The following is a 17,329-nucleotide window of genomic DNA, read 5'->3' on the forward strand; positions in this document are numbered from 1 at the left end:
GGCAGGGTTAGACCGTCTTAGTTCCTAAGGTACAGTAAGCAGTCTCGCATTCAGATTCCATGTAACAAGCTGGTAAGAAACTAGAGTCCCTGTGCACCTATGAAATCACAGAGGAAAATAACTTTATTCCTCCATTTGAAAAAAAACACCACCACCAGCACCACCACCATGTACACAGGCACACAGTTCATTCTGACCACATTAGACGAATCCACTTATATTCTTACTCGTAGCTCCATGCCTTAGTTCAGAGCTCAACACATTTTTTTTTTGTAAAGGGCAAGATAATAAATATATTTGGCTTTGTAGGCCATACAGTTCCTGTTGCAGGTACTCATAGCTGCCATTATAGAACAGAAGCAACCATAGTATGTAAATGAATGAGCATGACTGTGTTTCATTTCACATAGTTATTATGTGTCACAAAATATTGTTATTAATTTTTATTGAATCCCTTAAAAATATGAAATCTTTATTAGCTTAAGTGCCATACAAAAACAGGTGGTGGACTGGCTTTGGCTGACAAGCTGATATAGTTTGGCTCCACGTCCCCATGCAAATCACATCGTAATTGTAATCCCCACGTGTCAAGGGAGGCACCTGGTGGGAGGTGATTGGATCATGGGGACGGTTTCCCCCATGCTGTTCTCATGATAGTGAGGGAGTTCTCACAAGATCTGATGGTTTTAAAAGTGGCAGTTTCTGCTACGCTCCCTTGTTCTCCTGCCGCCTTGTGAAGAAGGTGCTTACCTCTCCTTTGCTTTGTGCCAAAGGAGGCCTAAGTTTCCCAAGGCCTCCCCAGCCATGTGGAACTGTGAGCCCATTAAGTCTCTTTTGTTTGTAAATTACCCAGTTTGAGGTAGCATCTTTATAGCAGTGTGCAAATGGACTAATACACAAGCTGTAGTTTGCCAGACCCCAGTTCCCTTCATCCAGTCAGGCAAGCATGTATCAAGTACTTCTTTAGGGGAGGGCCCTGGAAATACAATGATGGATAACATAGGCTTTCAATACTTAACAAGCTTGCAGCACTGGGAAATTGGGAGATGAGACTAGGAAAAATAGGTCTACCCCTCCTTCCTGTTCTGCTGCTCTCTTGAACCCCACTTAGCATTTCTTCTTTCCCAGCTTAGACAGATGGTAAATGAATTCAAACACATCCTTACCAGGACCCCTGAGTTCCTCCACCCCCTCCCATCTACTGCACCCATCTAGCCTGCCTGCAATCCTGGATGAATCCACCCTCACACTTTTCTGCTCCTAGGCAGCCAAACATTGCTGGAGAGAACCTGTCCACCAGGGAGAATGGTGCCATTACAAATACATGGTTCTGAATTCATCTGTGTCCATGTATAAGTGACCCTGCAATACTAATTTAAACTCTTCACTCAATCTATAGTTGCTTTTTTGATGTATGATAGATGATATTTTTCATAGTCATTTTTTTTCCAGCACTATTTAATGATTTCTGATGTTTCCTTCATCGTGTTGAAAGATCTTACATACGGACTGTGGGGCTGTCTAACTTGTCATTTAAATATACAAGTAAGCTTGGATACTCTGTGCTTAAAACCTTCAGTGGCCTCCTTATTGACTCTGCTGATTCTTACTCACCTGTTAGAATGACTACCTGGGAATTTTAAAAAACTGAATCCTAAATCCTTATTACTAGAGACATTAATTCAGTAGGTCTGGAGGGAGGAATGTTAGAATCTGTATTTTTCTTTCTTTTTTTGAGACGGAGTCTTGCTCTGTCACCCAAGCTGGAGTGCAGTGGCGCAATCTCAGCTCACTGCAAGCTCCGCCTCCTGGGTTCATGCCATTCTCCTGCCTCAGCCTCTCCGAGTAGCTGGGACTACAGGCGCCCGCCACCACGCCTGGCTAATTTTTTGTATTTTTAGTAGAGATGGGGTTTTACCGTGGTCTCGATCTCCTGACCTCGTGATCCGCCCGCCTCGGCCTCCCAAAGTGCTGGGATTACGAGCGTGAGCCACCGCGCCTGGCCAGAATCTGTATTTTTCAAAGCTCCCAGATGATTTTGAGGAACAGTCATGTTTTGGAAACACTGACCTGTAGGGTAAGTTCTAAGCTCCGTCATGGCATCAAGGCTCTTCATTTTCTCTGCTCTTGCTCCCTTTTCTGTCTCATCTACCTTCCTCATCACTGCTTTCCTTGCTGTCTCTTCTCCAGCCAATGTGAACCCAGAATCCATCTCTGCATTCCTGCTGTGCCTTGTCCCTGGAACATCTTCTCACACCCTATCCTTGCTCTCAAACTGAAGCACCATCTCCTCTGTGAATAAGCTATCTCAGAACCCCCCAGGTCACCCCAACCTCCTTTTGCACCTTTGCTGTAGATTTTGGCATCTGTATCCTATATACCAAAAACGATGCCTGAGACAGATCTCAATCAATTTAGAGGTTTATTTTGCTAAGGTTGAGGATGCATCTGGTTGGGGAGGGAAAAAGAGACACGAGCCACAGTAGGATCTGTGGCCTGCACTTTTTCCAAAGAGGGTTTTGAGGGCTTCAGTATTTAAAGGGGAAAAGTGGACTGGAGAGGAAGGAGAAAAGAAAAGAGGAGAGTAGAAAAAAATGAGACAAACAGTTACTTTCTTGTGAGGATTTGATTAGTGTGCACTGAATCCACATGTTGCATGTGCAAAGGAGAGGGTAGAGGAACCCTCAATCATGTATGCCTTGTGCGCAGTAAATCTGCACTTTACATAAGATGAAGAAGTAAACAGAGTCGTGGAAGAAGTCCAGTATGCATTGGTCTGGGGGTGAGCAGTAAGGACAATTTCTAGTCTGCTCTTGTTTCCGACTTGTGAAAATAAGCTGTTAATTTACATTGTCCAGGTGAGGGAGACCACCTGGGGAGACAGCTGTTTAGAAACAAAAGGAAAGGTGGTTTTTGTTTGTGTGGCTCAGTTTCAAAGCTTAATTTTCCCTTTTGTTGTAGTGAGTTTGTGATCCCAAGATTTTATTTTCCTTTTACAATCACATGGAATGGCATCCATTTATTTAGAAATGTTTCTCTACTGTCTCCTCACCTGCTGGAGACTGTGAGCAGCTTTATGTCCCTGTGCCTGGCAAAGCACCTGGCACCCACCATCATATAGGAAATAATGTCCGCTGTCCTGGAGTCCCAGGGGCCCAGAGGAGAGTGTTGTCTTGCTGGCATTCTGCCCCAGGTTGTGCTCAGGCTGTTGCATTGAGAGTCAGTTCTGCTGGCCATGGACTGGTCTCTAAGGATCTGCTAGAGTCTTCTTTATAACTGACCTCCAGTGTGTGCAATACAATACACCCTGATCCCCGCAGCTGTGCCCAAGACTGAAAGGCCACTTCGGATCTGGAAAAGTCACAGAAAGATCACTGAAAATTGATCCATTGCTGATCTATATTTCTTTCTAGCCTCCTGACATCTGATCTGAAGTGTAGAGGAGGACTCATCATGCTTATTAGTCATTAAAACTAATTCCAAAATGTAAAAAGATAAGTATTACTCTGCCAACTGTTTTATAAAACTACATGTAAGATGACATCTTTCACAACCTCATGTAAACCAGATGTTCTCCCATTCTTTTAAGTCCCTCCCACCAACAAACATGACATAGTATTGAAGTGAAATGCCGTTTGTTCTAACTGTAATGAAGCCTACCTCCACTGAAGACTCCTTTTCATCCTTTGTTTGAGATTCAAGCTTATACCAGGGATCATGCATACCATTTTAAATGGAGCTTTAGCCTTAAATAAGGTGCTGGGGGTGGGGGAAAAAAAAAAAAGAAAAAGAACTCTGAAAAGGCAGGGTTAGAAAAACTAGATTCACTGGAGGGACGATTAGGAAGAAAAGTATAAGAAGGAAAAGAAAAAAAAAATGAACCATAGGATTTTATCATAGTGTTGGGAAACCACCGTTTCAAAGGTGAAAGTGTCCTTTTACAGTCTCACAGCGATGCCTGGCAGGAAGTGTGTTTGCTCTAAATCCTAATTTGGGTGTGTTCCTGTAGAAATGTTGAACCTTCTCCTGAGGGAAACAGAAACTTAATCATGCAGGAAATAGATACTGAGAAAACAGTTGTAGCTCAGCGTGGCTACAAGTAACTGTGGTGTGGAAGCAGAGTAGAGAGAAAACTTGTTCCTCATTAGAGAGAGAGCCACACTTCTCACTGCTCACAATGAGAGGCCGAAGATTACCCTTGGACATCCAGATTTTCTATTGTGCCAGACCTGACGAAGAGCCTTTTGTGAAGGTATGTTGGAGTGTGTCCCGAGGGCTAATAAGGGCTGGTGAATTCTCAGGGATCTACCTCCGAGTTTGTTTTGAAAGTCGTTCTAATTAGAAAGGATTGTGCTGACATTTCTACCAGCAGGTATTTTATTCGTTCTGGAGAGGGTTATGGTGTGGTTGCCTCTTCTCATTGGAGCCAGAAATCCATATTTGATTTTTTTTCATTCCACAGCCTCATTTTATACTTGTGATAAATACAGAGTTTGCTGAAAACGGAGTGTTTTTTTTCATTCATTTAAAATGCTTGGTTTGTGATTCTTGATAGTGTTTTCACTACGGAAACACTCCCCCAGAAAATGGTAAAATTAGTAAGCTTAATTTTCTTACTTGTAAATCTGGCTCAGACGCCAGTGGGTACTTTGTATCTGTCATTGTGCATTTTGGTAATTCAGTAGTGCACTACTACCTGACAACTTGCACTGGATTTAACTTAAATGTTTTTCTCTATAATGTAAAATCATTAAAACTAGTACATTTTGGTGAATTAGTTGTCTAATATAATCCTTCACTTGATCTTACACAAAAGGCCAAGAAGCCTAATATACACTCTTCAATCTGAAAATAATCCAGTGATTTATCCATAATTTAAGAAGGGCCAAAAATGGATTTTAGAGTAAAATGAACTTTGGTAATTCATAAGCATAGCTAGAGTTAAATAATAAATGTTTTGTACAATATGATGTTTCTAGGTTTAGAAGGGGAGACTATTTTTATCATCTCTGAACAGTACATAAATAATTGTAACCTAGTTGTAATTTAGACTAAAGCTTCACACTTCTTTGTACTCGTGCTCCTGGTTGCTGTTATCATTCATTATTTCTAATAGAAGTGGTTTCTATGTGCACAACCTTAAGAGAAAACATCAGGAACCTGATTAAAAACTATCCTTATCATCACAAACTCCCTATTTATAAAAGATTTACCTACTGAATGATCTCTGATTAGTCCTTTAACAGTTCCGATACTAAATCTAAAGGCTAAAAGAGAATCATTTAGGGCATTTCAAAGGTAGAAAGCTATACTTCTGGTGTTATATACTGTTCTCAGTGACCGAGCAATCAGCAGCTATACTAAAACTGGAAAACTCGTGACTTTATTTAATTAATTAATTTATTTTATTTTTATATAGAGATGGGGGTCCCGTCATGTTGCTCAGGCTGGTCTCAAACTCCTGGGCTCAAGCCATCTTCCTCCTGCCTTGGTCTCCCAAAGTGCTGGGCATACAGGCATGAGCCACCACATCTAGCCTGGTGACTTGTGACTTTAATTTATACATATTAACTGCCTCGACTGTACTGTCTTTAATTGTGCATTTGTTCTGAAACTGAAAAATTAGCCATTTCCCCAAAGTCCTGTTCAGTTGATTTCCTGCTGCCGAAGTGTCACCTTTTCAAGCAGCGGTGTCCCTTGAGTGATTTTTTTTAAATTAGCAGTTAGAAGAAAAGCCAGTAAGTTATTTTTCTTGGCTTATTTTCTCATTTCAGATCATCACTGTTGAGGAGGCAAAGCGCAGGAAGAGCACATGCAGCTACTATGAAGATGAGGACGAGGAGGTGCTGCCTGTCCTACGGCCCCACAGCGCACTCCTGGAGAATATGCACATCGAGCAGGTGGGCTCGCCCTGGCCACCAAGGGTGGGGATTCCTAGGCTTTAAGAAATAATTTCCCTGGCCAGGTGCAGTGGCTCACACCTGTAATCCTCACACTTTGGGAGGCCAAGGCAGGCGGATCACTTGAGGTCAGGAGTTTGAGACCAGCCTAGACAACATGGCAAAACCCCATCTCTACTAAAAATACAAAAATTAGCTGGGCATGATGGCACATGCCTCTAATCCCAGCTACTCAGGAGGCTGAGACAGGAGAATCGCTTGAGCCTGGGAGGTGGAGGTTGCAGTAAGCCAAGACCGCACTACTGCATTCCAGCCTGTGCAACAGAGTGAGACTCTGTCTCAAAAAAAAAAAAAAAAAAAATTCTCATCCCTGAATGCATTTGCCCTTCTCACTTGGGCTGAAGGATGAGGCTTGTGAGGAAGGAGGAACACCAGCAGCCCACTAAGGCCAGTGCCCCCTGCTCTGCCTCTGAAAAGTCGAATTCCCTGCTGCGTTCTTGGTAGTATGAGGAGTTGGTCAGACACTAACATCCTTCTCTCAAACCTGAAGGAAAAGCCATTTCTAATCTTAAAAAAATAAAAATTTTAAGTGTCCTACCATATTCCTAATACACTTTAAAAAGGATCCAAATTTATCCTTGTAATTATTGCAGAGTTCCCATAGCTTTGATGTATAGGGCTCAAAAAAAGTAATACAGCAAATGCACTCCACTTGCTTTATGAAAAATACCTACCTACAGGACAATTTTTCCTTTTTCTATAATTTTCTTTGTGTATTTTATAGTTTCTGAATGTTTACTTGAAATTTATGAAATATTCTAATGCACTTATGTTTGAACTGTAGTAAGGAATCTCTGGCATTTCCCTCATCAGTCAGCTCAGAGACATGAATTTTAGAGACCTTAAAGAATCATTAAGCTCGGCTCCCTAGTTTACTGAGGAACCAGTAAAGACCCAAGAAAGCCAAGAAGCTTGACCAAGTAATTATAGAGGTGTGGGATTCACACTGACACTGGAACTGATTTTAAGCACTCTGAAGACTCAGCACTTCATGGCCTCCTTTGGTAATATTCTTGAAGAGATATACATTATTGGTTATTTATAGCCAAGTTTAAATATTGATGCAGGCGAAAGATACAGGTGCAATAAGAACAGATGACACCTGACTTCTAACACTAAACATCCCTGTTTTTTTTCCCTCACTTCTGTGCAAAGGTGCAGCTGTCAGTAGCAGTTTTGAGCCTCTGAGTGTTTAGAAAGAAAAATTGGGAAAATATGAACTGTTTGGTAAAAGCCAGGTTGAAGTGGAAAGGAAGGGCATGTGTCTAGTTTATACCTCTTTATCCAGCTTGATCTGTGTTTTCAAATATATAATAGGATAGGGACTCCATAGTCACATCCCTGAATGGGAAAACACCTCCTGGCCAGTATCCTTGCCAAGGTAAACACTATCAAATGATCATTTTCTTGGTTTAGAATAGCAAATATTTGCCAGAGTAAGGAGGGGCACTATGTGAGTGTATGATACTGAGTTTGAATAACAGGCATTTGTTTTGTGCCACGTGTTCGTGAACAATTTGTGTGTGAACCTTCTGTTTACATCTCTTCCTTTGGCTTTGTAGCTGGCCCGACGCCTTCCTGCAAGGGTGCAAGGGTATCCATGGAGACTGGCCTATAGCACGTTAGAGCACGGGACCAGCTTAAAGACACTCTACCGGAAATCGGCATCACTAGACAGTCCTGTCCTATTGGTCATCAAAGATATGGATAATCAGGTGAGACCTGTCCCTCTCATAAAGAATATTTTTTAATAATTTTTCAAAATTCCCAACAGTAGAGAGACTAGTACCATATACTTCCATCACCCAGATTCCACAGTTAACAGGATTTTGCCTTCTGTGTCTTTTATCTTTGTTTTTTCTCTGCTGAAATATTTTGAAGTAAATCCCAACCATTATGGCATTTCACCCCTACGTATTTCAGGATCATCTCCAAAATGAAAATGGATCATACTTCCAAATACAGTCACATTCTAAGGAGCTTTTTTCTGTTACCATGAAGTGGAAAAGTATAATGATATCCCACAGCCTAAAAACTGGAAAGTTGGGGTAGAGTGAGATCTGGATTTGGAAACAGTTGCAGAAATAAGTTCCAGTGCCATACCAGCACCTTTCCCAGGTAGCCAAAGTAGTGCCCACAAACCTTGCCTGCATTTTGGATGTGATGGAGAGCCAGTCAAGGCCATAGTGTGTTGTGCCTGAGGGGCCCAATTGTTAAGAAACCACAGAGAATGCACTGTACCATTCTTGATTGTACTTTTGCCTGTGTTACAGTTGGTCTTTCTTGGAGGAACTAGTGAAAACTAGTTATTACCCCTTGTCCCTGCACTGTTATCTCTTCCCGTAAGTCAGCTCAGAATGGGAGTGGAATCTGTCCAGGTTTTTTTCGGTCACTTTCCTGTCAGTCTCTTGCATCACGAAAGGAAGACATCATTCACATCTGCTCATTGCTCATTTCAGTTTGACCTGTGTTCTATTAGAAATTCCTCCAAGATTTTAAGATGCAGCATTGAGCAGATTTTCTGTCATTGAAGCAGATTTTACTCAACGTTCATTCATTCATTCATTTATTCATCCATTTAGCAAATATCTGATTAGTGCCTGCTAGGTGCTAGGCACTATTAAGCATTGGGGAGCTTACTGTGAAGCACAAAATTTTTATACTGAGACATGTCCACGTTGTAATGAGCCATATACATGGGATCATTTTATGAGAAATAGAACTTTGCTGTCATGATTTGCCTTGGGAAAAATTAGGGAACAAATGGGGGTACCAAAGACACTGTCTTTCTTAGCAATGATCTTTGTGACTTTATTGTAATATTATTGTAGCTTAAGAGTTGTGGGAATTAATTTAGCTATCATTGTTACTATTGTTATTTCCTGATTGCTGACATTTTGCTTAATAAGATCCAGGCTGAAAGGTGGGTAGAGTCAAGACAAAAAAAATTAAAATAATGATAACAGTTGGTTTAAAAGAGACTTAGGAATTTAGTGAAATGTTTGAGAATTGGATGTTATGTTTTGGATGAAGTATGGCTATATTATCTTAGAGCACACATACAGACTCTCACCTAAGTATAGATTATTTGTCCTATTTACTTACCAAAATACCACACTTGTTGAGGAATGTGATGGTTCACACAGAACAGGTATTGATGAAGCACAGTTTTACCAAGCTTCCTGTGCGATTTGTAAAGGAGGCCTACAACTGAAGGTTACAGTCTTGTCACTGGGTGGAGTCTTGCTGAATCATGTACCCTGGAGGCACTTGTGTCATTTGAGGACAACCAGACACTAACTTTGCTTTCTGCACCCCATCTACCCCAAAGGGGAAACTGTGGCTTTGCTATGTTTGAGAACATGATAGAACAACATCTGCAAATGTGTCTGAAAATGAATTATATGACATTCTAATATAAAAATATTACATATGTAGAATGGAAGCAATGAGGAGTTCTACAGAATCAGTCCCCAGTGAAAGAACCATAGCTGGTAGAAAACAAAAACAACAATCACTTAAAGTCTCTGGAAATTATTCTAAGCAAGTGAGGGAATATTTATTCAAGAAAATCTAATTAATCTCAGTTGTAACAGTGGGATTCTGTGGCACTTGAGGCACAACTCTCTCCCTTCCCTAACCCCGCGCTGAGACTGACAGTGGTTCCACTCTGGGCATGTATGGCCAAGAAGATGGGGCACTATCTTCCCACAGCTGCCAGTCAAGGGTTATAGTGTACCCTTTCTCACTGTGGGTCCCCTGTATTTCTAATCTCCCACCCAGGATCAGTGTTTCTGAGGCTAAAATCCAAGCAAGTGTGGCCTAGAGGTAGGGGGCTTTCTTCTTCTACCCACCCTCCACTCACAGAGCCATGCTCTACCGTAGGCATGGCAGTCTGAGAATACAGGGGTCTCTGCTGCTCTTGTTTCAGCTCACAGGGCAGAAGTTTTGCACCAGATGAGGCAAGCCAAGACCAGAGGCTGCTGTCACTGTCTAGTCCCTAGCTTCAGAGCAGTGGGTTAGAGATTTTTTTCCCAGGGGAAGAGGCAGGCCACAGGACATAGAGTTCTAAAGCTCTACCCAAAGGAACTGACTTTGTTTAGACACACTTGGGGAAGTTCAAGCCAAAGGGCACTCTAGAAAACAATGAGAATTTTGGTGTTAAGAAGAAGGTTGTAGCCATGAAGGCAACAAATTAAACTGTAGACCATCTACTTTACCAGAGAGATCCAAGAAAAGAGACAGCTAAGGAGAGCCTTTCTGGAGTCAGGGTAAACTTCATAGTCTGGCCAAAGAAACTATCCATGCAAAGGAACCCACATTTAATTGAATCAGACTGTGGAATAATTTACACCACCAGGCATTGTTGAAAACAATAGAACAATCATCAGGCAATTAATAGAGACTAATTACTAACTTCTAATGAAGGATAGAAATATTACTCCTATTTTGCTCTGTTACATCTTTTAACTTTTTGTGGTACAAATGTTATGCATGTTACATCTGTATATATTACAAATATAGCAATAGATTGTTATGAATACTATGTTACATAATTTTATGTCTGCTAAGGAAGTTGAGAGAAGAAGAGCAAATGTACATTTATATGTTTTGTTATATGACTTTCCTTTTATCATTTCTAGGTTGCTCTTCATCTATTCCCTTGAATTCCTTTGTTCTGCTATTGCTAAATGTATTACATTTTTATATGGTATAGGCTGAACAACACTATTATATAAAAAAATTAAAAATTTTTTTTAATACATTAATAGAAAAAAAGACATTTTCTCATAATCACAATGCAACAGATCTAACAAAATTAACAGTAATTCCCCAATATCATCCAGCCCTTAGTCTTTAAATGCATTTCCAGAATTGCTAAGAAAATTTTAGCTAAAAGGCCAGGTGTGGTGGCTCACACCTGTAATCCCAGCACTTTGGTAGGCCGAGGCAGGTGGATCACCTGAGGCCAGGAGTTCAAGACCAGCCTGACCAACATGGTGAAACCCGTCTCTACTAAAAATACAAAAATTAACCAGACATAGTGGTATGTGCCTGTAATCCCAGCTACTTGGGAGGCTGAGGCAGGAGAATCACTTGAACCTAGGAGGTGGAGGTTGCAGAGGGGCCGAGATCGTGCCATTGCACTCCAGCCTGGGCAACAGAGCAAGACTGCATCTCAAAACAAAAAAAAAGGGGGGGGGGGAATTTTAGCTAAAAAAGAAAATAATTATTTAAAATTCTATGGAGGGTGTGAAAGTAAAGATAACTTTTCTTATTGACTGATCAGAGAGGGAACTCATTTTCTTCCACATATTTGTCATATTTTAACACCATGCTTTTAAAAATAGATGCCTATTTTGATTGTATTTTAGTTCTTTTTTTGGAAGATCACCAGAAGAAGGGCAAAGGATTTTTTATGTTTTGTTACTGTGCTATATTTCTTTGTTCTTAGCAGCTCTAGGGAAAGGTTTGGTAGCAAGAAGTATGAAAAATACTGGTTAGAAAGAGTTTCTAGCCTTCTGCCTAATACTTAGTGTTGCAAGTATAGCCAGGAACTGAGTGTAAGTGGTGAAGAAGACAGCACACAGAGATTGTGATCTAATTGAAATAATTTTTGAGAAAAGCTATGACATTTTCCAGATAACCTACATTTAAAGCAATGTTCCTCAAATGGGATTTGAAATAGAAAGAATGTCTGAATCACCTAGGGACATTTTCAAAATACATATGCTCACCCCTGCAAGTGCTGATCAGGATGTGAACAGAAGGATGAGAAGCTGAGGCAGTGGGCGTACACATTCTGAAAACACTACTCCTCATGTAGCTTGGCTCCCCTTCCATCCCCTGACAAAAAAAAGTACAAGAACCATTGATTTAAACACATCTAAGTTACCTTTCAAGGACATGATATTATGGGGTTATTTGTTTCTTAAAAGTCACTTTGAACTAAGCTATAGTAAGTCAGTCATTTTTAAGGATATAATTTTAATTTAATAAGCATATTAATAACTCATTGTTACAAATCAAAAGAAAGGAAAGTTTATTTTTTCTGGAGAAATGCCAATCCATGACTCCACTTATAAAATACACAAGAGATGTGACTATGTTGTCCCAAGCACTCATTTCTGTGTGCAAGATGTGTCTTCCTGTTGCTTAATGTTTCCATTATGTTATGTATATTCAATAACAGAAATTTGTCTCCATAGTGAACTTTGGAAATCTTTTAAAATTGGAACAAATTGTTGGCCTTTGACAAACAAGTTGTCTGAACTTTGTCAGATGAATTTTGCATGCACCAGGAAGTCTGGCTACTTGGGTTCCAGTTAAAGCTGGGGATATTTGTTTATTCTTTTATTGGTAGTCTTTTTAGGTTTGAGTGCCAATTTAGTAATAATCTTTGCTGAAATAGATCTCAGAACATGATGTATCAAAAATATTCCAGAAAGCCTTGCTTTGGAGATTTAGGTTTGAATGTAGGTAACATTTCTGTTTTCTTTTGACAGATTTTTGGAGCATATGCAACTCATCCTTTCAGGTTCAGTGACCACTATTATGGCACAGGCGAAACTTTTCTCTACACATTCAGCCCTCATTTCAAGGTACCTAGATAGGAGAAATATCCAACTCCCATATGTCACAGTGTCCTCAGTTGGGGAAGGGGATAGGCATTGGGGCAGCTAGCTGTCCTGTAACTTCTCCTGAACTGACTCCGGGCTGGGTCAGCCCTTTATGACTGTAGCTCACAAACTGCTTAGGGTCCCTGGCTTTCTGGGCTGCTCAGGCTGGGATCCAGAGTCGCAGGTCAGAGCCACCATGTGTCTGAAAGGTCTTCCTTCCTTCATAACCCCTTGGGAGATCTCATCCTGGTGTGGGCCAGGTCTGGCAGTCAGGAACTTCCTCAGTCAACGGAGTGAGGTGGTTCCCTTTTACACATAGATACTATTTCATATTTCCTCATTGCTAATTCTCCAGATTAAAATGTCTGTTTTCTTTTTTGTGTTTCTTCCCCAAGGTCTTTAAGTGGAGTGGAGAAAATTCATATTTTATCAATGGAGACATAAGTTCTTTAGAACTTGGTGGTGGAGGGTAAGGTTTTTGTCGTTTTTGTTTTCTTATTGTTATTTTACCACCTGACCTGAATGGGTCTGTTTTGACCCACATAGTTAAAACTTCGGTGTCAGGTTATTTTAGCTAGTCCATGTGCTTAGATGAATTAGGACAGTGGCCTAACACAGAATGGCCTAACTAAGAATCAGAGATAGAATATTTATGTGTCTAATGAGGGACTATTACCACTTGTCTTTTAGGAAGACTGGTCATTTAAATGAAATAAAGGAAATGTATCCTGGTTTTATAAGCAGTTTAGAATTTTGCATGTCAGTAGTACAAAGGAAAGAAGATGGCAGCAAGAGAGAATAGTGTGCCATGTGCCATGTAAGATAGAAGTGTTGTCACCTTTTTTTTTTTTTAAACCTTTTCAGGGGACGATTTGGTTTATGGCTAGATGCTGATTTATACCACGGACGAAGCAACTCTTGCAGCACTTTCAATAATGATATTCTTTCCAAAAAGGAAGACTTCATAGTTCAGGATCTGGAGGTGTGGGCATTTGAGTGAAATTCAGACTGCCTTAAAATATAACATTAAAAAGACTGGGTTCGATCAGCCCTCCTAAAGCTGGCTGGAAAAAGAAGCTCCAGCCTAGGCTGCCTCATCCCACCCCAATGCTTCCTTTCTGCCATCATCTCAGAGCATGATCACATTGCAGAAAGATTCTGGAAGGTCCATGTGGAGGGCAGATGTTGAAGAAAGAAACTTAAAATCCAGATTGTTGAAAAGACTTTGTACTTCCACTTCCTTCAAATCCATACAGTGAGGAATCAGAGTGTTTATAGATATATGAGTTGAATGCAATTTTTATTTTTGGTAACTGTGAAAAAAAGATACTGTGGATATATACATGCCTTGTGTATTTATCAGCATAATTTTCATTACCAAAATGTACAGCTATTATTTGCCATGGAAAAGGTTAGTGTCATTTAGAAAAATCGAAAGTGCACAGCACTTAAAGGGAATATATGAGGTTTTTTTTTTAAAAAAAACTTTTATTTATTATTTGTAGTATATTGTCTGAAATGTGTCAGCAGTTTTTTTTTTTCTTTTAGTGTGTCAAATCTTGAAATATTAAATGTATACATTTTGTGCTATGTTTTGGGAACAAATCTGTTTGATTTATGTAGTTTTATATTGAATTTTTTTTGCCCTGATTGTTTAGGGTGATAGTTCTTAAGCAGCATATATCTATATATCTGTATGTGGATATATAGAGATATATGTGTGTGTATATGTATATGTACATATACATATATATGAGTGTATAATTCTAAATTTCTAAAAACTCATTATGAATGTTCATCAATTTGACTATTATAGGCCAGCTTTCCATTTAGTCAATAAAAGGGTACATTTTTAGTTACTTACCTTGAACATATACATGTGAAAAAGAATACATCATTTCTCACAGTCTTAAGTTGATATTTATAGAAATGAATACCTTTGTGAACCTAGACTTAGAACAAATCCTGCTTTTGAAAAAAAATGTTTTGCTTCTTATAAAATCATTTGTGTTAATAACAAAATCTTTATTTTCAGAGTGTTCTTTGTATAACTTTTCCAGCTTTTACATTAACGAGCAGGCCTCTGTCTTAAAAGGGACTCAGTATATTAATTTCTGCACTTTTTAAATCAAATGAAAAATGTCAAATTGGACCAATTGTCTTGGTTTCTAGACTTATTTGAGAAAAAAACAATACAAAGAAATACATTCATATCAAAATTGGAATAGAAAGGAAAACCTATTTTTAAGATATCAACCTATTTTCACATCATAAAACATCTATTACATAAAATAAAGGGCCAGGCATAGTGGCTCTTGCCTGTAATCCCAGCACTTTGGGAGGCTGAGGCAGGTGGATCACTCAAGGTCACAAGTTTGAGACCAGTCTGGCCAACATGGTGAAACCCTGTCTCTACTAAAAGTACAAAAATTAGCCGACTATGTGGTGGGCACCTGTAATCTCACCTACTTGGGAGGCTGAGGCAGGAGAATTGCTTGAATCTGGGAGGCGGAGGTTGTGGTGAGCCAAGATTGTGCCACTGCACTCTATCCTGGGTAACAGCGAGACTCTGTCTCAATAATAATGATAATAATAATAATAAAGACTTACTTAACCAATATTATTGATTACCAGACTTTTATGAAAGCCAAAGACTGCTTGCTAGTAGGAAAAAATTTCAAATAATAGCCAAAGCTGAAAAATGGTCTGTCATAAACTATTTCCCCAGTAATTTTTGAAAGGAAAAATGTATAACAAGTACTATTTACATATCTGCATTTAAAAAAGCAATTCTTAGAATATTTCCTTTACATTATTCTCCTATTTTAGACAATTTGTAAAAGAGAACAAATTGTCCAGTGGCCTCCTGTCAGATCAACAATTATTATACTCCTTAATTCCATACAAATTTAAATGAATGCTATAAAATTTTAAATCTGTAGCCTGGGTGTACGTTTCACTCAAGTTCTCCTACTGAGAACTCTTGACTAACAGCATACTGGCAGTTTCACCTTAACCTGCTCGTTAAATAATGTGTTGGTGTGAGATATCAGGAATGTCTCATGATATCACATTTACCATTTACACCATCTGCAACCATATGCTGTTAATAAAATGGAAAAAAACAAAATGGTCATTTTGCATATACTTCACTCTGACCTAGTTTAGTCCATGATACTATAATTGTGAGAGCATATCCAGATGCTGTGTTCTCTATGTAAAACAGTATTGTCCATTCAGAAATGTGTGACCCTTCATTTATGGATATTGACTATATGTAATGCAGTGCTATCCCAATATTTTCAATAAAGGACTTTATGCATTCAGTGATTTTCTTTCCCAAAGATTCATTCATCAGGTATTTACTGGGTACCAGAGTGTTTATTTTTGTGAGAGGATGGTGAAATATCCAAGACTAAACAAGGTCCAGAGCTCATGTTTTCACTGCTGCCCCAGAAACTCCCTCTTCATTCCCTGTAGCCACCCTCCTAATTGTCTCATCAGTTCATGGAAACTGCTCTCATTATAGTTACCAGAGACAACTCTTGGCTGTATCTACCAGTCTCTTTTCTAATCTTTCTAGCTGTGCAATGAATGACGACCTCCTCCTCTTAACATCTGTCTTAACCTACTTCATAATTTCCATGAGGGACACTTTACTCTCTGATAAATTTTCTTTGGCATCCTGACACCTAGCCCCTAGATGTCAGGCTAGATGAAGACCCCAAGCAGTCTTCATTGCTTCATAATTCCTCAGTTCATAAGTCCATATCAAAGGACTTGGGTGGGAGGAGGCAACCAAATGTTTCTTCAGACCCTACTGAAAATGATTAGATGCATCCCCATGCTACAAGCCACCAGAGACATCCTGCACTATTACAAGTATGTCTTCCCTTAATTTGATCTCCCTCTCTTTGATGCCTTTTAAAGTTTTAGAGACACATTGATATGGTTTGGCTGTGTGTCCCCACCAACATCTCATCGAAATTGTAATCCTCACATGTTGAGGGAGGGACCTAGTGGGATGTAATTAGAACATGGGGGCGGTTTCCTCCATGCTGTTCTCATGATAGTGAGGGAGTTTTCATGAGATCTGACTGTTTTAAAGTGTTTGGCAGTTCCACCCTCACCCTCTCTCCTGCTGCCATGTAAGATGTGCCTTGCTTCCCCTTTGCCTTCCGCCATGATTGTAAATTTCCTGACGCCTACCCAGCCATGTGAAACTGTGAGTCCATTAAACCTCTTTTCTTTATAAACAACCCAGTCTCAGGTAGTTCTTTATAGTAGTGTGAAAATGGACTAATACACACATAAAACAGCATTAATAAAAGAATTACTCTCCTTTTGAGGAAGGCATTGAGAATCTCTTAAGCCAGAAAGGAGTATTAGGTTTCATGTTTTTCTTAGGATGCCTAACCTATTTTTACCAATTTAATTCGATACAGAAAGGTAAGGAGGTCAGAAACCAAGGGAAATTCCAGAAAACTCAAGAAAAGGGAAGCCACACTCATTTCTTGTGCATGTATCAAAAGTGCCTTTGACCACTTCCTTCTGCCCAATGAGGTCACATACTCTTAATCAGAGAAAGCCCTGACTTCAAAGCATCACATGCTCTGTCACCTCCTGGCCTATGACCATTATCCATAGTGAGCCCCTAACAGAAGGGGTTTTTACTGAAAAAAATAAGCTTCACTCTCCACACCAAACTCTTGAGATCTTATTCCCTCTCTATTTCAAATCTCTAGTGGT

The 17,329-nt window shown here is 39.6% G+C and overlaps 1 protein-coding gene across 4 annotated transcripts in view; it reads left to right on the forward strand.

Moving 5' to 3' along the window:
• Nucleotides 1-15,906, forward strand: part of NCOA7 (nuclear receptor coactivator 7) — a 146,136-nt gene extending 130,230 nt beyond the window's left edge. For 3 of the 4 annotated variants that reach the window (XM_058435542.1, XM_058435541.1, XM_032158408.2), the window contains exons 12-16: nt 5,775-5,900; nt 7,523-7,675; nt 12,467-12,562; nt 12,976-13,049; nt 13,445-15,906. In XM_058435542.1, coding sequence (XP_058291525.1) covers nt 5,775-5,900; nt 7,523-7,675; nt 12,467-12,562; nt 12,976-13,049; nt 13,445-13,580 — 585 coding nt within the window. In that variant the 3' untranslated portion in view covers nt 13,581-15,906. Of the gene's footprint in view, nt 1-3,994; nt 4,253-5,774; nt 5,901-7,522; nt 7,676-12,466; nt 12,563-12,975; nt 13,050-13,444 lie in introns of those variants that run through there. The other variant, XM_032158436.2, reaches the window with a different exon arrangement.
• The last annotated feature ends 1,423 nt before the right edge of the window (nt 15,907-17,329 follow it).

The sequence above is a fragment of the Hylobates moloch genome, unplaced genomic scaffold, assembly GCF_009828535.3.
Source record: "Hylobates moloch isolate HMO894 unplaced genomic scaffold, HMol_V3 SCAFFOLD_2, whole genome shotgun sequence".
In the NCBI taxonomy this organism is placed as follows: Eukaryota; Metazoa; Chordata; class Mammalia; order Primates; family Hylobatidae; genus Hylobates; species Hylobates moloch.